The 25,000-nt window shown below is 44.0% G+C and overlaps 2 protein-coding genes and 1 long non-coding RNA gene across 3 annotated transcripts in view; 1 reads left to right on the top strand and 2 right to left on the bottom strand.

Moving 5' to 3' along the window:
• LOC121865010 (protein sidekick-1-like) overlaps positions 1 to 25,000 on the bottom strand; it is a 45,552-nt gene that overhangs the window by 1,631 nt on the left and 18,921 nt on the right. The window lies entirely within an intron of this gene.
• Positions 814 to 20,140, bottom strand: LOC121865011. Its single transcript, XR_006088705.1, has 3 exons — positions 19,975 to 20,140; positions 12,693 to 12,717; positions 814 to 853 (listed from the first exon to the last, which is right to left on the bottom strand). It is a non-coding gene; the product is annotated as an uncharacterized LOC121865011 (long non-coding RNA).
• The window catches only part of LOC121865009 (fibronectin type-III domain-containing protein 3a-like), a 36,151-nt gene continuing 33,957 nt past the window's right edge, over positions 22,807 to 25,000 (top strand). The window contains exon 1 of the mRNA XM_042364303.1: positions 22,807 to 23,051. Coding sequence (XP_042220237.1) covers positions 22,983 to 23,051 — 69 coding nt within the window. The 5' untranslated portion in view covers positions 22,807 to 22,982. The remainder of the gene's footprint in view (positions 23,052 to 25,000) is intronic.

Genomic DNA, 25,000 nt, shown 5'->3' with positions numbered 1-25,000 from the left:
GTCTGTGTCAACTATGGCCAGCATGTCCGTGTCTGTGTCAACGATATGTGTCTGCGTCAACTATGTGTCTGTGTCAACCATGTGTCTGCGTCAACGATGTGTCTGCGTCAACGATGTGTCTGCATCAACTATGTGTCTGTGCGTCAACTATGTGTCTGCGTCAACGATGTGTTCGCATCAACTATGTGTCTGGTCAACTATGTCTGCGTCAACTATGTGCCTGTGTCAACTATGTGCCTGTGTCAACTATGTGTCTGTGTCAACTATGTGTCTGTGTCAACTATGTGTCTGTGTCAACTATGTGTCTGTGTCAACTATGTGTCTGTGTCAACTATGTGTCTGCGTCAACTATGTGTCTGTGTCAACTATGTGTCTGTGTCAACTATGTGTCTGTTGTCAACTATGTGTCTGCGTCAACATACTACACGGTCTCATATTCTTGCTTTAATAATGTTGTTATCTATAAACTCACAAGTCTTTTCCCAACAAAACAATAATATAATACACAAGAGAATGTTAACAGCCAGTTTTGTAGTGAAGAATTAAAGAAAATGGTAAGACATCATTAACGGTAAAGAACTTCGGAGTTTTACCAGGGGTGGTCGTTGTTGTGGTCCCTGTAAGAGGCGGGTCATTACTTTACCGCTGTTACACTCATCGGCTGGACAGTGACAGTGTAGTCAGTACACGGCTGAAGACCTGTGATGGTATATTTAGTGGTCACCACAGTCCACAGTGTGAGTCCCGCCGTTATTACCGGGAGTCCACTGATGTTGTAGGAGGTCGCCAGGACACCCGCAACCACGAGGCATTTATAGTTCGTTCTCCGCTGACAGCGTCAGGTCTGAATTATCTGTTAAAGAAAATGACCCAAAAGGAACTCACTACAATTTGCAATAACAAAACTCTCACATCAGTGTTGTACAAAAATAATAACCTGATGTATTAAGCCTGTTCCTTATGGTGCCTATAAACACACACACACACACACACACACACACACACACACACACACACACACACACACACACACTTCTATATACTGTATGGTGGCAGGTAGAGTATGGTGCAGGAAGTATGGTCAGGCAGAGTATGGTATGGTAAGTATGTGGTCATAGAGAGGGTGGTCGTATAGTATGGTATAAGGTAAGGTCATAGTAGTATATGGTGGTCATGGTAAGAGTATGGTGGTCATGGTATAGTGGTTATAGTATAGTGGCAGTATGGTGGTCATAGTAGTGTATGTGGTGGGTCAGTAGTGTGTATGGTAATGATAGTGTATGGTGCATCGGTAGAGTATGGTGGTTATGGTAGAGCATGGTGGTCATAGTAGAGCAATGGTGGTGTATATGGTGGTCATGGTAGAGCATGGTGGTCATAGTAGAGTATGGTGGCTCAGAGTATGGTGGTAGAGTATGGTGGTCATAGTAGGTATGGTGGTCATGGTATAGTATGGTGGTCATGGTAGAGTATGGTGGTCATAGTAGAGTATGGGTGGTCATGCAGAGGCGGTAGTCATGGTGTATAGTGGTTATAGTAGAGCATGGTATCATAGTAGGTGTATGGTGGTCATAGTAGTGTATGGTGGTCATAGTAGTGTGGTGGTCATAGTAGTGGGGTGGTCATGTAGAGTAGGTGGTGTAGAGTATGGTATAGTAGAGTATGGTGGTCATAGTAGGTATAGTAGGGTATGGTAGCAGTAGGTAGAGTATGGTATGTGGTATAGGTCATAGTAGAGTATGGTATCATAGTAGTATGGTGGTCATAGTAGAGTATGGTGGTAGTAGTGTATGGTATTATAGTAGGTGTATGGTGGTTGTAGAGTATGGTATCATAGTAGAGCAGGTATGGTGAGAGTATGGTGTCATGGTATAGTGGTTATAGTAGTGTATGTGGTGTCATAGTAGTGGCTGGTCATAGTAGAGTATGGTGTCATAGAAAATGGTGGTCATAGTAGTGTATGGTATTGGTAGTAGAGTGGTGGTCATAGTAGAGTATGGTAATATAGAGAGTATGGTATCAGGGGAGTATGGTGGTGGTGTATAGTGTGATGGTCATAGTAGAGTATAAAATAGTAGGTATGGTGGTCAGAGTAGGTATAGGTGGTCATAGTAGAGTATGGTGGTCATAGTAGTGTATGGTGGTCATAGTAGAGTATGGTGGTCATAGTAGTGTATGGTGGTCATAGTAAATTATGGTGGTCATAGTAGAGTATGGTGGTCATAGTAGTGTATATTGGTCATAGTAGAGTATATTGTGGTCATAGTAGTGTATGGTGGTCAGAGTAGAGTATGGTGGTCATAGTAGAGTATGGTGGTCATAGTAGTGTATAGTTGGTCATAGTAAGTATGGTGGTCATAGTAGAGTATGGTGGTCATAGTAGAGTATGGTGGATGTAGTAGAGTATATGGTCATAGTAGAGTATGGTGGTCATAGTAAATTATATTGGTCATAGTAGAGTATGGTGGTCAAGTAAGTATGTGGTCATAGTAGGTATGGTGGTCATAGTAGAGTATATTGGTCCAGGTAAGTATGGTGGTCATAGTAGAGTAGGTGGTCATAGTAGAGTATGGTGGTCAGAGTAGAGTATGGTGGTCAGAGTAAAGTATGGTGGTCATGAATATGGTGGTCATAGTAGAGTATGAGTCATAGTAGAGTATAATGGTCATAGTAAGTATAGTGGTCATAGTAGTGTATGGTGGTCATAGTAGAGTATGGTGGTCATAGTAGAGTATGGTGGTCAGAGTAAGAGGTATTGGTCATAGTAGAATATGGTGGGTCATGAGGAGTATGGTGGACATAGTAAGGTATGGTGGTCAAAGTAGAGTATGGTGGTCAAGTAGAGTATTGGTCATAGTAAGTGGGTGGTCCTAAGTAGAGTATGGTGGTCATAGTAGAGTATGGTGGTCATAGTAGAGTATGGTGGTCATAGTAGAGGTATGGTGGTCATAGTAAAAGTATGGTGGCCATAGTAGAGTATAATTGGTCAGAGTAGAGTATGGTGGTCATAGTAGAGTATGGTGGTCATAGTAGATATAATTAGTCATAGTAGAAGTATAATTGGTCAGAGTAAATGGTGGTCATAGTAGAGTATGGTGGTCATGGTAGAGTATGTGGTCATAGTAAAGTATGGTGGTCATAGTAGAGTATGGTGGTCGTAGTAAGTATGGTGGTCATGAGTAGTGTATGGTGGTCATAGTAGAGTATAATTGGTCATAGTAGGTATAATTGATAATAGTAGAGTATGGTGGTCATAGTAGTGTATATTGGTCATAGTAAGTATAGTGGTCATAGTAGAGTATAGTGGTCATAGTAGTGTATAATTGGTCAGAGTAGAGTATATGGTCATAGTAAAGTATGGTGGTCATAGTAGAGTATGGTGGTCAAGTAGAGTATAAGTGGTCATAGTAGAGTATGGTGGTCATAGTAGAGTATGGTGGTCATAGTAGAGTATGGTGGTCAGAGTAGTATAATTAGTCATAGTAAGTATAGTAGTCATATAGATATGGTCAATAGAAGATAATAGTCATAGTAGAGTATGGTGGTCAGAGTGAAGTATGGTGGTCATAGTAGAGTATAGTGGTCATGAAGAGTATGGTGGTCATAAGTAGTGTATGTGTAATGAAGTAGAGTATGGTGGTCATAGTAGTATAGTGGTCATAGTAGAGTAATAAAGTCATGGTAGAGGTCGCATGTAAAGATAGGTACATTACATGGGAATGCCACATAAGCATGGGGAGATACAGCAGCATGGGAGAACACAGCAGCATGGGAGAGACACAGCAGCATGGGAGACACAGCAGCATGGGAGGGCACATGGGAGACACAGCAGCATGGGAGAAACACAGCAGCATGGGAGACAGCAGCATGGGAGAGACAGCAGCATGGGAGACACAGCAGCATGGGAGGCAGCAGCATGGGAGGACACAGCAGCATGGAGACACAGCAGCATGGGAGACACACATGGAAGAGACCCAGCAGCATGGGAGAACACAGCAGCATGGGAGAACAGCAGCATGGGAGGGCAGCAGCATGGGAGGAACACAGCAGCATGGAAGAAACAGTAGCATGGGAGAACACAGCAGCATGGGAGACACACAGCAACATGGGAGAACACAGCAACATGGGAGAGACACAGCAGCATGGGAGAACCGGCAGCATGTGAGACACAGCAGCATGGGAGGCACAGCATGGGAGACACAGCAACATAGCAGAGACACAGCAGCATGGGAGACACAGCAGTATGGGAGACACAGCAGCATAGGAGACAGCAACATGGGAGACACAGCAGCATGGGAAGACACAGCAGCATGGAGACACAGCAACATGGGAGAGACACAGCAGCATGGGAGACACAGCAGCATGGGAGAACACAGCAGTGGGAGACACAGCAGCATAGGAGAGACACAGCAACATGGGAGAGACACAGCAACATGGGAGAACACAGCAGCATGAACCACAACAGCATGGGAGAGACACAGCAGCATGGGAGGACATCAGCATGGTAGAGACACCACAGCACATGGGAGAACACAGCATAACAGGCATGGGAGAACACAGCAACATGGGAGAACACAGCAGTATGGGAGAGAACACAGTAGCATGGGAGAGACACAGTATGGGAGACACAGCATGGGAGGAACACAGCAGCATGGGAGACACAGCAACATGGGAGACACAGCAACATGGGAGAGACACAGCAGCATGGGAGACACAGCAACATGGGAGAACACAGTAGCATGGGAGAACCAGCAACATGGGAGGAACAGCAACATGGAGAACACAGTAACATGGGAGAACACAGCAGTATGGGAGGACAACAACATGGGAGAACCAACAACATGGGAGAGGAACACAGCAGCATGGGAGACACAGCAGCATGGGAGACACAGCAACATGGGAGACACAGCAGCATGGGAGAACCACAGCAACATGGGAGGAACACAGCAGCATGGGAGAACACAGTAGCATGGGAGAGACACAGCAACATGGGAGAACACAGCAGCATGGGAGAACACAGCAGCATGGGAGAGACACAGCAACATGGGAGACACAGCAGCAGCATGGGAACACAGCAGCAACATAGGAGAACACACAGCAACATGGGAGAACACAGTAGCATGGGAGAACACAGTAGCATGGGAGAACACAGTAGCATGTGGAGACACACAGTAGCATGGGAGACCCAGTAGCATGGGAGAGACACTGTAGCATGGGAGACACTGTAGCATGGGAGGAACACATCAGCATGGGAGACACAGCAGCATGGTAGAGACACAGCTTAGCATGGGAGACACTGTAGCACAGGGAGGACAGCAACATGGGAGACACACAGCAGCATGGGAGAACCTGGCAGCATGGGAGACACAGCAGCATGGGAGGCTTACAGCATGGGAGGAACACAGCAACATGGGAGGAACACAGCAGCATGGGAGGAGACACAGTAGCATGGGAGGAGACACAGCAGCATGGGAGAGACACAGCAGCATGGGAGACACAGCAGCATGGGAGAGACACAGCAACATGGGAGACACAGCAGCATGGGAGAACACAGCATCAGGAGACCACAGCAGCATGGGAGGGCAGTAGCATGGGAGACACAGTATGGGAGAGCACAGTAGCATGTGAGACACACAGTAGCATGGGAGACACAGCAGCATGGGAGAACACTGTAGCAGCATGGGAGACACTGTAGCATGGGAGGAACACATCAGCATGGGAGACACAGCAGCATGGGTAGAACACAGCAACATGGGGCTGCCAGCACGGAGAGACACAGCAACATGGGAGAGAGACAGCAGTATGGAGAACACTGTAGCACAGGAGAACACAGCAGCATGGGAGAGAGACAGCAGTATGGGAGAACACAGCAACACAGGAGAACACAGTGGCATGGGAGAGACACACAACATGGGAGAGACACAGCAGCATGGGAGAACACAGCAGCATGGGAGGAACACTGTAGCCTGGGAGGAGACACAGCAGCATGGGAGAGAGACAGCAGTATGGGAGAGACACTGTAGCACAGGAGGGACACAGCAGCACAGGAGGGCAGCATGGGAGGCACAGCAGCATGGGAGAGACACTGTACGCAGAGACACAGCAGCATGGGAGAGAGACAGCAGTATGGGAGACACTGTAGCACAGGGAGACACAGCAGCATGGAGAGACAGCAGTATGGGAGACACAGCAACCAGGAGACACAGTAGCATGGGAGACACGCACATGGGAGAACACAGCAGCATGGGAGACACAGCAGCATGGGAGAGACACAACAACATGGGAGGAACACCGGCATGGGAGAGAGACAGCAGTGGGAGAGACACAGCAGCACAGGGAGGAACACAGCAACATGGGAGAGAACACAGCAGCATGGGAGACACTGTAGCACAGGAGAACACAGCAGCATGGAGAGACAGCAGTATGGGAGAACACTGTAGCATGGGAGAACACAGCAGCATGGGAGAGAGACAGCAGTATGGGAGAACCACAGCAGCACAGGGAGAACACTGTAGCATGGGAGAGAGACAAGAGTATGGGAGAGACACTGTAGCACAGGAGACACACAGCAACAGGGAAGACAGCAGTATGGGAGAGACACTGTAGCACGGGAGACACAGCAGCATGGGAGACACAGCAACATGGGAGAGAGACACAGCAGCATGGGAGGAGCCACAGCAGCATGGGAGAAGACACTGTAGCACAGGAGACACAGCAGCATGGGAGAGAGACAGCAGTATGGGAAACACTGTAGCACAGGAGACACAGCAACACAGGAGAACACAACAGCATGGAGGAACACAGCAGCATGGGGAGACACCTAGCCGGAGAACACACAACATGGGAACAGCTAGGAGACACACAGCATGGGAGACACAGCAGCATGGGAGAACCAGCACATGGGAGAGACCACAGCAGCACAGTAGAGACACAGCAGCATGGGAGAGAGACAGCAGTATGGGAGGAACACTGTAGCACGGGAGAGACACAGCAGCATGGGAGAGAGACAGCAGTATGGGAGAGACACAGCAGCACGGGAGACACAGTAGCATGGGAGACACACAACATGGGAGACACAGCAGCATGGGAGAACACAGCAGCATGGGAGGGCACTGTAGCACAGGAGAGACACAGCAGCATGGGAGAGAGCACAGCAGTATGGGAGAACACTGTAGCCAGGAGAACACAGCAGCATGGGAGAAACACAGCAGCATGGGAGAGACAACAGTAGGGAGAACACCTAGCACAGGAGGCACTGTAGCACAGGAGAACCACAGCAGCATGGGAAGAGACAGCAGTATGGGAGAACACTGTAGCACAGGAGACACACAGCAGCACAGGAGACACAGCAGCATGGGAGAGACACACAGCAGCATGGGAGAACCTGTAGCAGGAGAGACACAGCAGCATGGGAGAGACAGCAGTATGGGAGAACACAGCAGCATGGGAGAGACACAGCAGCATGGGAGGAACACAGCAGCATGGGAGACACTGTAGCACAGGAGAACACAGCATGGGAGAGAGACAGCAGTATGGGAGGACAGCAGCACAGGAGAACACACAGCAACATGGGAGAGAGACAGCAGCATGGGAGGAGCACAGCAGCATGGGAGACACAGCAGCATGGGAGACACAGCAGCACAGGAGACACAGCAGCATGGGAGACACAGCAGCATGGGAGAGACACAGCAGCATGGGAGAACAGCAGCACCAGGGGAGAACCACAGCAACACGGGAGAGACACAGCAGCATGGGAAAGACACAGCAACATGGGAGAACACAGCAGCACAGGAGGAGACACAGCAGCATGGGAGAGACACAGCAGCATGGGAGAACACACAGCATGGGAAAGACACAACAACATGGGAGAACACAGCAACACAGGAGAACACAGCAGCATGGGAGGAACCAACAGTATGGGAGACACAGCAACATGGGAGACACAGCAGCATGGGAAAGACACAGCAACATGGGAGACACAGCAGCACAGGAGGGAACACAGCAGCATGGGAGGAACACAGCAGCACAGGAGAGACACAGCAGCATGGGAAGAACACAGCAACATGGGGAGACACAGCAGCATGGGAAAGACACAGCAACATGGGAGAACACAGCAGCACAGGAGAACACAGCAGCATGGGAGACACAGCAGCATGGGAAGACACAGCAACATGGGAGACACAGCAGCACAGGAGGAACACAGCAGCATGGGAGAACACAGCAGCATGGGAGGAACACAGCAGCATGGGAAGACACAGCAACATGGGGAGACACAACAGCATGGGAGGAACACAGCAGCATGGGAGGGCACAGCAGCACAGGAGACACAGCAGCATGGGAGAGACACAGCAGCACAGGAGAGACACAGCAGCATGGGAAGAACACAGCAACATGGGAGAACGCAGCAGCACGGGAGAGACACAGCAGCATGGGAGGCACAACAGTATGGGAGAACACAGCAACATGGGAGAACACAGCAGCATGGGAGAGACAGCAACACAGGAGACACAGCAGCATGGGAGAACACAACAACATGGGGACAGCAGCATGGGAGAACACAGCAGCACAGGAGAGACACAGCAGCATGGGAGACACAGCAGCATGGGAGGAACAGCAGCATGGGAGAGAGACAGCAGCATGGGAGACACAGCAGCATGGGAAAGACACAGCAGCATGGGAGACACAGCAGCATGGGAGACACAGCAGCATGGGAGACACAGCAGCATGGGAGAGACAGCAGCATGGGAGACACAGCAGCATGGGAAAGACACAGCAGCATGGGAGAGACACAGCAGTATGGGAGAACACAGCAACACAGGAGAGACACAGCAGCATGGGAAAGACACAGCAACATGGGAGGAACACAGCAGCATGGGAGAACACAACAGCATGGGAGAACACAGCAGCACGGGAGAGCACAGCAGCATGGGAGACACAGCAGCATGGGAGAGACACAGCAGCACAGGAGAGACACAGCAGCATGGGAGACACAACAGCATGGGAGAACACAACAGCATGGGAGACACAGCAGCATGGGAGAGAGACAGCAGCATGGGAGAACACAGCAGCATGGGAGAGACACAGCAGCATGGGAAAGACACAGCAACATGGGAGACAGCAGCATGGGAGAACACAACAGCATGGGAGAACACAGCAGCACGGGAGGAGACACAGCAGCCAAGGAGAACACAGCAGCATGGGAAAGACAGCAACATGGGAGAACAGCAGCATGGAGAGAACACAGCAGCATGGGAGAGACACAGCAGCATGGGAGAACACAGCAGCATGGGAGGAGCACAGCAGCATGGGAGAGACACAGCAGCATGGGAGAGACACAGCAGCATGGGAGACACAGCAGCATGGGAGAGACACAGCAGCATGGGAGAGACACAGCAGCATGGGGAGACACAGCAGCATGGGAGAGACACAGCAGATGGGACGCATGGGAGGACACAGCAGCATGGGAGAGACACAGCAACATGGGGGGAACACAGCAGCATGGGAGAGACACAGCAGCATGGGAGGAGCACAGCAGCATGGGAGAGACACAGCAGCATGGGAGGAGCACAGCAGCATGGGAGGACACAGCAGCATGGAGAACAGCAGCATGGGAGAGACACAACAGCATGGGAGAGACACAGCAGCATGGGAGGACACAGCAGCATAGGAGAGACACAGCAACATGGGAGAGACACAGCAGCATGGGAGGACACAGCAGCATGGGAGAGACACAGCAGCATGGGAGGGACACAGCAGCATGGGAGAGACACAGCAGCATGGGAGAACACAGCAGCATGAGGAGACACAGCAGCATGGGAGAACACAGCAGCATGGGAGGACACAGCAGCATGGGAAAGACACAGCAACATGGGAGGAACACAGCAGCATGGGAGAACACAGCAGCATGGGAGAGCACAGCAGCATGGGAGAGACACAGCAGCATGGGAGGAACAGCAACATGGGAGAACACAGCAGCATGGGAGAGACACAGCAGCATGGGAGAGACACAGCAGCATGGGAGAGACACAGCAGCATGGGAGGGCACAACAGCATGGGAGAACACAGCAGCATGGAGACACAGCAGCATGGGAGAGACACAGCAGCATGGAGAGACACAGCAGCATGGGAGGAACCAGCAGCATGGGAGGGCACAGCAGCATGGGAGACACAGCAGCATGGGAGAGACACAGCAGCATGGGAGAACACAGCAGCATGGGAGAACACAGCAGCATGGGAGGCTGGCAGCATGGGAGAACACAGCAACATGGGAGAGACACAGCAGCATGGGAGGAGCAGCAGCATGGGAGAGACACAGCAGCATGGGAGAACACAGCAGCATGAGCTGGCCATGGAGGACACACATGGGAGAGATACAGCATGGGAGAACACAGCAGCATGGGAGAGACACAGCAGCATGGGAGAACACAGCAGCATGGGAGGAGACAGCAGCATGGGAGAACACAGCAGCATGGGAGACACAGCAGTATGGAGAGAACACAGCAGCATGGGAGAGAGACAGCAGCATGGGAGAAACACAGCATGGGAGAGACACAGCAGCATGGAGAACACAGCAGGGAGACACAGCAGCATGGGAGACACACAGCATGGGAGGGCACAGCAGCATGGGAGAGACACAGCAGCATGGGAGAACACAGCAGCATGGGAGAGAGAACAGCATGGGAGAACACATCAGCATGGGAGAACACAGCAGCATGGGAGAACACAACATGGAGAGACACAGCAGCATGGGAGAGACACAGCAGCATGGGAGAGACACAGCAGCATGGGAGAGACACAGCAGCATGGAGGACAGCAGCATGGGAGGACACAGCAGCATGGGAGACACAGCAGCATTGGAGAGACACACAGCAGCATGGGAGGAGACACAGCAGCATGGGAGAGACACAGCAGCATGGGAGAGACACAGCAGCATGGGAGAGACACAGCATGGGAGAGACACATCAGCATGGGAGGACACAGCAGCATGGGAGACACAGCAGCATGGGAGAGCAGCAGCATGGGAGAGACACAGCAGCATGGGAGACACAGCAGCATGGGAGAACACAGCAGCATGGGAGGACCGCAGCATGGGAGACACAGCATGGGGAGACACAGCAGCATGGGAGGAACACAGCAGCATGGGAGACACAGCAGCATGGGAGACACAGAATGGGAGAACACAGCAGCATGGGAGACACAGCATGGGAGGACACAGCAGCATGGGAGAACACAGCAACAGGAGAGACACAGCAGCATGGGAGAGACACAGCAGCATGGGAGAACACAGCAGCATGGAGGAACACACAGCATGGGAGGGCACATGGGAGACACAGCAGCATGGGAGGAGACACAGCAGCATGGGAGGAACACAGCAGCATGGGAGGAACACAGCAGCATGGGAGAGACACACAGCAGCATAGGAGAGACACAGCAGCATGGGAGACACAGCAGCATGGGAGGACACAGCAGCATGGAGACACAGCAGCATGGGAGAACACAGCAGCATGGGAGAGACACAGCAGCATGGAGAGACACAGCAGCATAGGAGAACACAACAGCAATGGGAGAGACACAGCAGCATGGGAGAGACACAGCAGCATGGGAGGAACACAGCAACATGGGAGACACACAGCATGGGGAGGAGAACACAGCAGCATGGGAGAACACAGCAGCATGGGAGAGACACAGCAGCATGGAGGAGAGACACAGCATGGGAGAACACAGCAGCATGGGAGACACAGCAGCATGGGAGGACACAGCAGCATGGGAGGGAGACACAGCAGCATGGGAGAACACAGCAGCATGGGAGAGACACAGCAGCATGGGAGAGACACAGCAGCATGGGAGGACACAGCAGCATGGGAGAGACACAGCAGCATGGGAGAACACACAGCATGGGAGACACAGCAGCATGGGAGAGACGAGAACAGGCATGGGAGAGCAGCAGCATGGAAACACAGCAGCATGGGAGACACAGCAGAATGGGAGAGACACACAGCAGCATGGGAGAACACAGCAGCATAGGAGACACAGCAGCATGGGAGGAACACAGCAGCATGGGAGAGACACAGCAGCATGGTAGAGACACAGCAGCATGGGAGACACAGCAGCATGGGGAGAGACACAGCAGCATGGGAGAGACACAGTAGCATGGGAGAACATAGCAGCATGGGAGAGACATAGCAGCATGGGAGAGACACAGCAGCATGGGAGAGACACAGTAGCATGGGAGAGACATAGCAGCATGGGAGAGACACAGCAGCATGGGAGAGACACAACAGCATGGGAGAGACACAACAGCATGGTAGAGACACAACAGCATGGGAGAGACACAGCAGCATGGGATTGGTCCGGGTTTACGGGGATCAAGAGGCAGAGAAGTAACCCAGTAATACAGACGCTGGATAACTCGAACACCTGGGGACAATGACAGAGGCACAGCTCGTATTGGGAGTGTCTGAGTGTGTGTTAATATGTCTATGTATACTGACTGTTGACTTATGTATAACTCTATAACATGAATAATATAATGTCGTCCTGTATATTGTTATAAATGTATATCAGTTCATTGTACGTGTCATATAGGAAATTCTTATATAATGTAATTTTAAAATATTTGAATGAAGAAATAATTTACTAGAGATTCCAGATTATTTTCATTAGTGACAACATAACACCTGTTAGAAACTTACCGTTATGATGGTCGTTGTCGTAACTCTGTGGGGAGGAAGACGAAATCAACATGAGTGATTGATATTGTTGTGTTGTTAAAGTAGTAAGACAATTGCTCGTGTTTTACGGGTAAACTTCATAATGTTCTGTCTGTCTCTCTAGTCATACATAAAGTGACTTCTACATCTCAAGATATTAACCTATATTCACTTGGTATTTGGGTTCATTTGTAATGTAACTAAACTTAAGTGCTGTAGAGGCCTGTATTTTTCCCTCGCTTCCCAACACCCGCCAGTAACATTAAACATAACACAACCGGGATTCAAAGCAGTTTCCTCCCAGATGCCTTCATGATCCTGGTCAGTTTGGCTGTGTTAGCGCCAATCAGGGGAGGACTGGCTGTAGACCGTGTTATGTCAGGGGAGGACTGGCTGTAACATGTCAGACTGTGTTAGAGCCAGTCAGAGGAGGACTGACTGTAACACGTCAGACTGTGTTAGTGCCAGTCAGAGGAGGACTGACTGTAACACGTCAGACTGATTAGTGCCAATCAGAGGAAGACTGACTGTAGCACGTCAGACTGTTATTGATAAACAGTCTATGGTGAGGAACACATCCACATGGTTCCTTGTTTATCAACGGGACCAGTTGATGAAATTTGTCATCCTACGGTCTTGACATCAAGACGAGCTGCTGAAGTTGTTCATCAGTTATTGTACAACTTTCTTCCAGCAGGTGCCTCATACAGTCTCCAGGGTGACAACAGCAGCGAGTTTACGGCCGAAGTGGTAAATGGAGGGAAATAGTGTGGCCCACACTAGTCATACACGGTAAACCACGCCATCCACTGAGCCATGGATCAGTGGAGCGTACGCTTCTGTGGCCTGGAGGAGTGACAACGATACCAATGATTGGCTTATAAGGGTAAAGTTTGTTCAATTTCACAAGAACTTTAGTCTTCTCTCGCTGTAATGTTAAGATTGGTCTGATTTCGTCGTCCCTCCAAAAGGAAATTATTGACAGCATAAAGAGTATAGATCTAACTTTTTGACGGCATCTGACCCATCGCTACACATGAAATATAAAATGTTATTAATAAAATTTTTGAAGCAAAAAGAAATATAAAGATGCGTATTGTTTTGTAATAAAAGTCAATAAAATGATTTCGTGTAATCACTAACATTAATTAGTCCGACTTTTGGACTACAAACAGCTCGTTAAAAACCGGAGATTGTTATTTGTTAAAAATGACAGTCTCTGATGAGCATGTAGGAAATTCGTGTAACAAGTTACCATAATAAACAGTGATTTCACGTAATCCCTTCAAACTTCAGGACTGCATGTAATCGTTGATCGTCACAGAGATTACACGAAATCCCTGAATATCTTAGGTATTACTCCCTAGTTACACAGATTCCCTGGAACATATGATGACAAATTATATATACGGCATTCCTTTCTTTATTCTTCAAAAATTCAGACTATTGTGTGTAGAGGTTCGATCATAGACAATCATAGTACAAACTACAATGAACAGTATTATTATTAACCTAACCTAATTTAATGTATACAGTATAGTCCAGTGGATATACGCCCAACGTAGGCCAAACCCACCACTAATTCTAACAGTATTATATCTGGTATCACATTATATTGGAAGCCGATTGTGACCAGGTCCCAGGTTGCTGATCTGACTTTCTGCCTCATTTACACACAATTGCAGGGTCTCAATTGTTTCTCTTACTATTGACAACACAACATAAATATATTGTTTCTCACTTTTGATATTTTTTTGTATTTATGGCTCTTTATTATTATTATTATTATTATTATTATTATTATTATTATTATTATTATTATTATTATTATTATTATTATTATTATTATTATTATTATTATTATTATTATTATTATTATTATTATTATTATTATTATTATTATTACTATTATTATTATTATTATTATTATTATTATTATTATTATTATTATTATTATTATTATTATTATTATTATTATTTATTATTATTATTATTAATATTATTATTATTATTATTATTAATATTATTATTATTATTATTATTATTACTATTATTATTATTATTAATATTATTATTATTATTATTATTACTATTATTATTATTATTATTATTATTATCATTATTGTTATTACTATTATTATTATTATTATTATTATTTATTATTATTATTATTATCATATTATTATTATTATTATTATTATTATTATTATTATTAATATTATTATGTTTATATTATTATTATTATTATTATTATTATTATTATTATTATTATATTATTATTATATTATTATTATTATTATTATTATTATTATTATTATTATTATTATTATTATTATTATTATTATTATTATTATTATTATTATTTATTATTATTATTATTATTATTATTATTATTATTATTATTATTATTATTGTTATTATTATTATTATTATTATTATTATTATTATTATTATTATTATTATTATTATTTATTATTATTATTATTATTATTATTATTATTATTATTATTATTATTATTATTACTATTATTATTATTATTATTATCATTATTATTATTATTATTATTATTATTATTATTATTATTATTATTATTATTATTATCAGTGTTATTATTACTATTACTATTGCTATTACTATTATTATTATTATTATTATTATTATTATTGTTATTATTATTATTATTATTATTATTATTATTATTGCTATTATTATTATTATTATTATTATTATTATTATTATTATCATTATCATTATTATTATTATCAGTGTTATTATTGTTATTATTATTATTATTATTATTATTATTATTATTATTATTATTATTATTATTATTATTATTATTATTATTATTATTATTATATTTTTCGCCCCCTAGGCCTTGGTGTCGGTCATAAAATGACTTGTGCCGGGTGGGCTAATGCCAGTAAAAAGAGAGAAAAACAAAGTTTTATCCTAATTAACGTATTAAAAATCAACCAAAATCAGACGACTGGAACAGTTTCAGTTATAGGTGATACTGACTAGGTGAGCCGGGAAACTTGACACTATATTTTTGGTTACGAGTCCCATATAAACATGAAAAACTCACTTACTAATAAACTGATTGAAGTACAGTATCTGTATTTTGTTTTTATACTCTTAAGTCCTTAGTAGTCTATTTTCCTTCAATCTTTGTTTGTAAAAGTAAAAAGAAACTGAAGAAATCTCTCTGAAGCAGAAATATACAGTTCATACAACTTATGTATATTTTCTCATTCACTAATGATAAAACAACTGTACAAGAATTATTGAGCAGCAGATAAACTACGTCTTTTGACTTCACTTTGCCTAAAATATCTTGATAATTCTTCTGTTTATTGAGATACGGTATTGTATATAAACAACATGATAGTAAGACGGTGGTGGACAGCTTAAGTTTGTCGTCTTTTCTGCAGGATATTTTTCTGCTAAAACACTTATTGTCTTTACCTTACGAAGTGGATTACATATATATCAAATATATTTTACTTTGCATAATTTCTACTACTTTCATATATATTAATTAAGAACATCTTTTATAAAGGTGACGGTGTACTTTGCTTTTGTCATGCATGTTCTGTGGACTGTGTTTGGTACTGGTAGTGCATATAAGTCATGATTATCAGTAGAACGCCCTGAGGCACACAGAATCTTCTCAGATGGTCTTCATTTGGTGAGTTGTTCAGATAGGTACTGGGGATACCTGTCTTCTGACATTGTTATAGAACCAAGCCATAATGAGAAACCTGAAGACAACGGGGGGACTGACCAGAGGACGAGGGATAACAGAGAACCAGAGACTCATGTGCAGAGGTGAATCATAACATGTAAGAATTTACCTCTGTAAGCTACAACACGAGCGATCAACATAAGGACATGTCCCGAGCACGTCAAGAGCGCGATGTTCACGATACTGAGAGTCTTGTCTCCTTTCAACCTTCTAGATCCCCATTTTCACCAATTACAACAAGTTACAGTATTGATACAGGTGTTTGTCCTACAGATGATGTGGCTCTTATTGTAGGTCAGAAGGTTATGGACGGGATGCTGGGCCGAAATGTCCTTGAATACATCCAGTTCTTTTCAGTTCACATCACGTACTACCAGACACTGACAAGCCTCTGCTGCCCGAAGCTTTGTGGAAAGAAATGCTCAACAAAGAAGTCACCTTACCTGAAAATAGCCAGTACATTCTCGATGGTGGTTGTCTCCTTCATCGAGGTCCATGGTAGACTAGTGAAACGTGGGATGCTATATTAAATCAATTTACTCGTTGTGTAACAGCAAAATTTGGCAAGGCTACCATCGTCTTTGATGGAAATCGTTCTGGTCCTACAATAAAAGATGGAATCAAATCAAGGCGAGGTAAAGGTGAGGCAGATCCCACAGTTGATTCACCAGTGTACAATTCGTAAAGAGAAGTTCTTATCCAACACTGAGAATTAGCAGCAATTCGCGGACATTCTCATCATCAGACTGGAGCGAGGTGGCTGTAACATTCTTAATGCCAGAGCAGACGCTGATGTCTTGATCGGTCAAACTGCTATTGCACTGCTGGTCAGAAGGCGCGACACAATCTTGGTTGGAAATGACAGTTCTTCTTATTTTGTTTTGCAGTCAGACAGAGGACATCCACTTTAAGCTGTACTTCCGGCCAGAACCAAACCTACAGTCTAAGAAACCAACAAAGTGCTGGAATATCGGACAGCTTCAGCAGTCATTTGATAACAATGTCTGTGACAATCTTGTGTTCATTCATGCTATCCTTGGGTGTGACACTACTGCTTGCTTGTTTGGTGTTGGCAAACCTGCTGCCCTGAAACGGGCTAAATTCATTCTGTACTTCTAACAATTAGCTGCTATATTCTGGTCCACAAAAGTAGATCGGTGTGATATAATCAAGGCTGAGAAATCGCATCAGTGTCCTTGCATAATGGTGAACCTGGAGATACTCTATAGACAAGACCAGATTGAGACTCTTCCACCGAAAGGTATCCTCAAGTAACACTCGTGTAAATCCACAGAACTTGCCTCCAACATCTGCTGCTGCTCAATATCATAGCATTCGTGTTTACCGTCAGCATCAGTAGTTGTCTGGGAGAGATTTACCTCCAGAGAAATGGGGATGAATGATACGTGACAATAAGATGGTTCCGGTCTCCACAGAGTTACAGCCGCTCCAGTCTACCTTCTGGATGCAGTACATTGTAATTGTATAAGTAAATGTGATACTCGTCGCTGTGGATGCAGGAGGTTTGGATTACAATGTTCTATAGCATGTGGGTCGTTTAAAGGTATTCACAGAAAGGGACAGTGATGTAGATGATGATAGTGTATCCTAGTACTAAGTTTTGATAATCCAGCTTACTGAATGGTTGAGTTTGGTTGATTCATAATAGTCTTAGTAACTTATATCTAATAATTCCTTCTCATATGCATGCTATAATTTTTTTAACTGTACATAATGATCTGATTCTTTGCACATTTTGCATGATATCAGTACTATTGATGTTACTTGGGTGGAGTAGTATGCCACTTGCATGTTAGTTTGTTGTATGTTGCGTGGGGTAATTTGTAGTTATTATGTGTTTCTGTCACAAGAATAAGGATAAATAAAATGTACTAAAACTGATGGAAAGTGCTGTGCGATGCCATCAGAATGACTAAATTCTCTTGAAAGAAGATCATTGCAGGCTCAATATGGAAGTCATAATGGATTGCAGATTTGGGATTACAAGCAATTTTTTTTCCATCTAGGGATAATTAGGTGAGTTACTCGCGAGAATAATGGAGCCAAACATTGAAATGACTGCTCTAGCAGCCTGGACATCTGAAATAGGTTTCAGCTTGGCTACTGTAGCGGCCATATTGGATTACAGTGTGTTTCTATGTTTTAATTTTGGGGTGATTTTTATTTTGTTATTCAGTGTTAATCTGAGAGCCAAAAATCACTACTTTAAAAAGTATTGGAATTTGTGGTGGGTATATCACCAGACTAATAGTTGAGTTGTTATGACAGTAAATTACGTCTAAAATAAAAGAGCAAAATTCGCTATATGTATTAAAAAAATTCCATTAAGTTATAATAATATAAAAATAAAATATCCCTATTTGGCAAAAAAAGTAAAGTGCATTTTACGTTTAGCAAATAGGGTAGTAGTAGTAGTACGTTACCGATAAGGGCAAATGGTTTCAGTCTCAATAAACAAGAATTTACAGATGACATTGCTCTAAGGTACGGTTGGCCAGTAGAAGGCTTACCCTCCCATTGCGTGTGTGTGGCTCTTCCTATGACGTCGATCACGCCATGGTGTGCAAGAAGGGGGGCTTCATATGCATGAGGCATGACGAAGTAAGGGACCTCACAGCAAATATGTTGAAGGAAATCTGCCGGGATGTCATGGTAGAACCGACCCTCCTTTCTTTGGACGGTGAGATCTTCCAACATAGGACTTCAAACACAGCTAACGAAGCCCGTGTTGACGTCAGTGCTCGAGGATTCTGGACGCCAGGACAGCGAGCTTTCTTCGACATCAGGATTTTTGATCCCATGGCCGCATGTCACCGTAACCTAGCTCTCGATGCTGCACACAGGAGGAACGAGAACGACAAGGTAAGGGCATATGGAGAGAGAATCCAAAACGTTGACCAAGGCAGCTTCACTCCTCTAGTGTTCACAACCTCTGGTGGGATGGGACCAAGTGCACGATGTTTCTACGCCAGACTCGCGGAGGTGATCTCCGAACAGAAGCAGCAGCCCAGAAGTTTCATTACAGCCTGGATGAGATGTCGACTGTCTTTCTCTCTCCTTCGGTCGGCTTTGCTCTGCCTCAGGGGAACGAGAGCTTCTGCCCCAATTCCGACAACTGCTGCAGATATCGACTATGAGGCTACAGTCACTGAATGCCGCATAGATCTGCGGCTCAACTAATTTAACACAGATAGGATAGCTACATATGTATTAGGATATTTAATATTAAGGTAATTAAATGGTGACGAAGGTGTGGCTATTTGGGGGAGGCTGGAGGCCACGTAATAGAAAAAAAAGTAGTAGTAGTAGTAGTAGTAGTAGTAGTAGTAATAATAATAATAATAATAATAATAATAATAATAATAATAATAATAATAATAATAATAATAATAATAATAATAACACGTGATGGCAGCAATACAGTCTCTGATAACAGGTTGGCAGTGCTCCCTCACATAATAAACATATTAACACAACTCAAGAGTTTAGCTCACCTGGTATGACTCCCCGAAGATCCTCGTCGCCTGCAGGAGCTCCACCAGCACGAACAACAACAATATGCTGGCTAAACGTTTCATGTTTAGCACCAAGCAGCTGTCTGGAGGTGTCACAAACCTACATTGACCAGTCGCGGTGTAGACTAACGGCAGCTTGGGTGCCCAGTCTGTTTATCAAACACTTGTTGACTTATAACGAGGCAACAGTTGCTCGGTAATCTGATAATACATATTGACGCTTATCGTGTCTTCGTAGTGTTTCATGAGCGAAGTAACTGGCTGAACTATAATGACACGTCAGTAACACTTGTGTATGGTAATATTTCGACCTTGTTTGACGGTTATATGTTAGGTGCACAAACACAATACTTACATGAGGTACACACACATACACACACACACACATACACACACACACACATACAAATTGTCTTAGTAAAAGGAAAATATGAAAAAAAAGAAAACACTCAGTGAACAATCGCACTCCACCTCTGGACCAACAGATAGCTGAATCTGTATATCTCTGACCAAGATAAGTCAGACGTCACACTGAACACTTGCAATCTGCATGTTACCTGTGATAACCGTCATCTACACACAGGTGCTTCACAACCCGAATGTTACCTGAGGATTAAGAACATAAGTATACATAAGAACATAAGAATGGAGGAAACTGCAGAGGGCTTATTAACCCATACTATGGGCAGTCCCGTTTACACCCAACCCCTATCGCTCATATATCCATCCAACCTATGTTTGAAGTTATCCAGCGTGTTCGACTTAATGATGATTTTCGGGAACTTGTTCCACTCGTCCACTACTCTATTTCCAAACCAGTGTTTACCCATCTCGCACCTAAATGGAAATTTGTCTGATTTAAAACCATTGCTACGACTTCGCCCCTGGTTGGATAGTTTGAGTACCGTGGTAATGTCCCCTTTCTTCAGCCCTGACTTCCATTTATACACCTTGATCATATCGCCCCTCACTCTACGTCTCTCGAGGGAATGCAAATTTAGATGGTTTAAAGTTTAATCTGTCTCTTTACTCAAGGCTCGCAAAATATAATATTAGGATAACTTCTCTAGTCTTGTAACTAACACATGCCTTGTATGAACCTAAATACTTTGTTGGCCTTGTTTTGAGCAAATACTCAGTGTTATCTTGGTTTAATATTCCTACTTATTATTACCTCTAAATCGGTCTCAGCAGGATTTCTATGTTTCAATGTTGTTCATCTGATATCTGGTTTTCTATTTACATCTCCACATTAAATTACATCTGCCATTTTTCAGACCATGTGAAAAGTATGTTTAGATCTTTCTGTAGTTATGAGGAGTCCTCGTCAGATTTAATTACATTCCCTATTTTAGTATCGTCAACAAATTTACTTATGTTGCTGTCTATGCCTATATCTATGCCGTCCATGTCCATAATAAATAGTTATGGTCCTAGTACTGAGCCTTAGGGTACTCCACTATTGACGTTACCCAAATCGGATCTAGTGCCATTGATGCTGACTCTGTTTCCTGTCCTGTAACCACGCCATAATCCAGTTTAAAATATCTCCTCTAATTCCAAGAGCCTCCACTTTACGTATTAGTCTTTTGTGGAGGACTCTGTCGAGCGCTTTATTAAATTCGAGGTAAACCACATTTTAATAGCGTAATTCATTCACCGATTCGAAAACAGTTATAAAAACGTGAATAGAGTTATCAAACATTAACACCCACTCGTGTAGACATGCTGGGAATCACTGACCAACTTGTGTTTCTCGAGGGTGATTTTGAAATGAGTTTGAAGTTATTGCTTCCATCAATTTGCCTACAATTGATGTTAAGCTGATTGAACGGTAGTTAGAGGTATCACAACATTGGGTCTTACCCAAGCTTACCCCAAGAGACACAGTGCTTAACAACAGCGAAATTACTATTGCTAGTTCTTAAGTAGGGTAGACTTCATGAGATACTCTTAAGGTGTTCACAAATACTCAGTTACAGCTGAAGAATAAATCCTGAGTGAAAAGGACCAACATGAACACCGAGGTAACTATACCTTATTTACATATTTTTACAAATAAGAGGTACAAGACATAATAATTATAAATGTACTTCCTACCTAATTGGGAGTTCAGCATAAGCACCACTGACTCCTCACCTAACAATCCCTACAAAAAGGATACAAAAACCTTAGGCCACCAAGTGTGGCCAAGTGTGGGGATAGGATAGAACAGGGCAGATATTTCTCCTCAACCAAGCCAAGGACAAGACAGAGGGAGAAGGAGAGGCAGAGACATATCCTCCTAGGCAAGGCTGGTGTAAGACAGAGGACCTGGGTCAGCAGGGGGTGGATGTCTCAGTAAGTTCCACCCACCTGCACATACGTGGTGTTACACCATCAACACCAGGTTAAAAATAACATAAAACTACATACTCAATGTGTGTGTGTGTGTGTGTGTGTGTGTGTGTGTGTGTGTGTGTAAACATTGACTAATAACAAGCTGTGAACAGTAACATGCAACCTCCTGGTCTGGTGGTAGCTGCAACTCGCCTTATCTCAGGACAGAGTTAATCATGATAAGTCACAAGCATAATACGGCTACAGGTGAAGAACATGTCACTTGATAACCATAGCACGGATATAAGCTCCTCTGTCTACCACACACCCTTTATCTACTTATCCAGCCTATGTCAACATCATAACATGTAAATAAATTATATTTAATTCTCATCACAACCAATAATAGTAATTAGGAACTTTTGATGTATATATTTTAGCTAATCTATCTAGCAAAGTGCGCTATCAGATAAGGGATACATCATTGATAACACCAGGCAAGTGAAGTCCACCTGGATATGCATTACCCCTCCGTCCTAGTGTGGTGCTTCTGTGGTCGTCAGGAGACAGAGTCGTGCAGTGACTAGGAAGCAGAGTTCTGTGATCACCAGGAGACAACACCGTATATTCACCAGGAGACAACACCGTCTGATGAACAGGCAGGAACAATGAGGGCAGTGTGGTGGTCACTGGTGTTGGTGCTGACGGTGTCGTCGTCATTCTCCCACGCACAAGAGGTAGTCACCAGTCAGAGTCCTGTAACTATCCAAAGTTATGTGTGTGTGTGTGTGTGTGTGTGTGTGTGTTTGTGTGTGTGTGTGTGTGTATGGTGTTTGACAGCTATTTCGACACTGATGATACCTGGATTATTTTGGTCAAAAGTCAAGGAAAGGTCAAGATATAGTCGTTAAAGTGAAGGTAGTTAACATAAGAACATAAGAACATAAGAATGGAGGAAACTGCAGCGGGCCTATTGACCCATACTGGGCAGTCCAGTTTATACCCAACCCCTATTGCTCATATAAGCATCCAACCTATGTTTGAAGCTATCCAGCGTATTCGAGTTAATGATGATATTTGGTAACTTGTTCCATTCATCCACTACTATGTTTCCAAACCAGTGTTTACCTATTTCACCCCGAAATCTAAATTTGTCTTATTTAAAACCAATGGTACGAGTTCGCTCCTGGTTGGATAGTATGAGTACCTTTGTAATGTCCCCTTTGCTTAACCATGACTTCCATTTATACACCTCTATCATGTCGCCCCTCACTCTACGTCTCTCGAGGGAGTGCAAATTAAGATGCTTTAACCTGTCTCTGTACTCAAGGTTCCTAATGCCCGGGATTAGTCTTGTCATTCTCCTCTGGATTCTTTCCAAGGATTTTATGTCCAATATCCATTCTGTAATACGGTGACCAGAACTGAACTGCATAATCCAGGTGAGGTCTCACAAGCTCTAGATATAATTATAAGATGACCTCGCTAGTCTTGTAACTAACACTCCTTTGTATGAACCCAAGTACTTTATTAGCCTTGTTACGAGCAAAAACACATTGTTTACTTGGCTTAAGATTCCTACATATCATTACTCCTAAATCTCTCTCGCAGTCGGATTCCACAATGGCATCATTGTTCATCTGGTAACTGGTTTCCCTGTTTACATCTCCTATACTGAGTACTTTACATTTGTCGACATTGAATTTCATCTACCATTTTTCCGACCATTCGAAAATTTTTTTTAGATCTTCCTGTAGTTTTGCAGAGTCCTCGTCAGATTTAATAACACGTCCTATTTTAGTGTCATTAGCAAATTTACTTATGTTGCTGTCTATGCCGATATCTATGTCGTTTATGTATACAATAAATAATAATGGTCCAAGTACTGAGCCTTGGGGAACTCCACTAGTGACGTTGCTCCAATGAGATTTAGTGCCGTTTATGCTCACTCTCTGTTTCCTGTCCCGTAACCACGCCCTAATCCATTTAAGGATATTGCCTTTGATGCCATGCGCTTCTACCTTTCTAATTAGTCTTTCGTGGGGGACTCTGTCAAAGGCTTTGCTAAAGTTGAGATATACCACATCATAATTGTGCCCCTTGTCCACCGATTCGAAAACTGATGAAAAGAATGTTAATAGATTAGTTAGACATGAACGACCGCTTGTGAAGCCATGTTGGGAATCATTGATCAACTTGTGCTTCTCCAGGTGGTTTCGAATAGAGTTTGAAATGATTGATTCTAGTAATTTGCCTACTATTGATGTTAGACTGATTGGGCGGTAGTTAGAGGATAGTGATCTATCCCCCTTCTTGAAAATTGGTATTAAATTTGCTATCCTCCAGGATTCTGGTACTACACCTGTTTTTAATGACATGTTAAACAACTTTGCTCTTCCTTCCATTCCTTTAATACTCTGGCAAATATCTCATCAGGACCAGGTGACTTATTAGGCTTCAGTTTGTCTATTTGGTTATTATCAACGTTACTAGTCACTACTATCTCGCTTAATTTGTTTTCTTCACTATCTCTGAATAGAGTCGGTGCCTCGGGTATCATGTTTAAATTTTCGGTGGTGAAAATTGTTGAAAAATATTAATTCCGATTATTGCTCAATTCTCAGTCATTATCAGTTAGCTCGCCGGTATCTGAACGTATTGGTCCAATCTTATCTCGTGTTTTAGT

This window comes from Homarus americanus, unplaced genomic scaffold (assembly GCF_018991925.1).
Source record: "Homarus americanus isolate GMGI-L3 unplaced genomic scaffold, GMGI_Hamer_2.0 scaffold2539, whole genome shotgun sequence".
NCBI classification, from domain to species: Eukaryota; Metazoa; Arthropoda; class Malacostraca; order Decapoda; family Nephropidae; genus Homarus; species Homarus americanus.
Note: the sequence above shows the minus strand (reverse complement) of the source record. Positions and strands in the feature narration are given on the sequence as shown.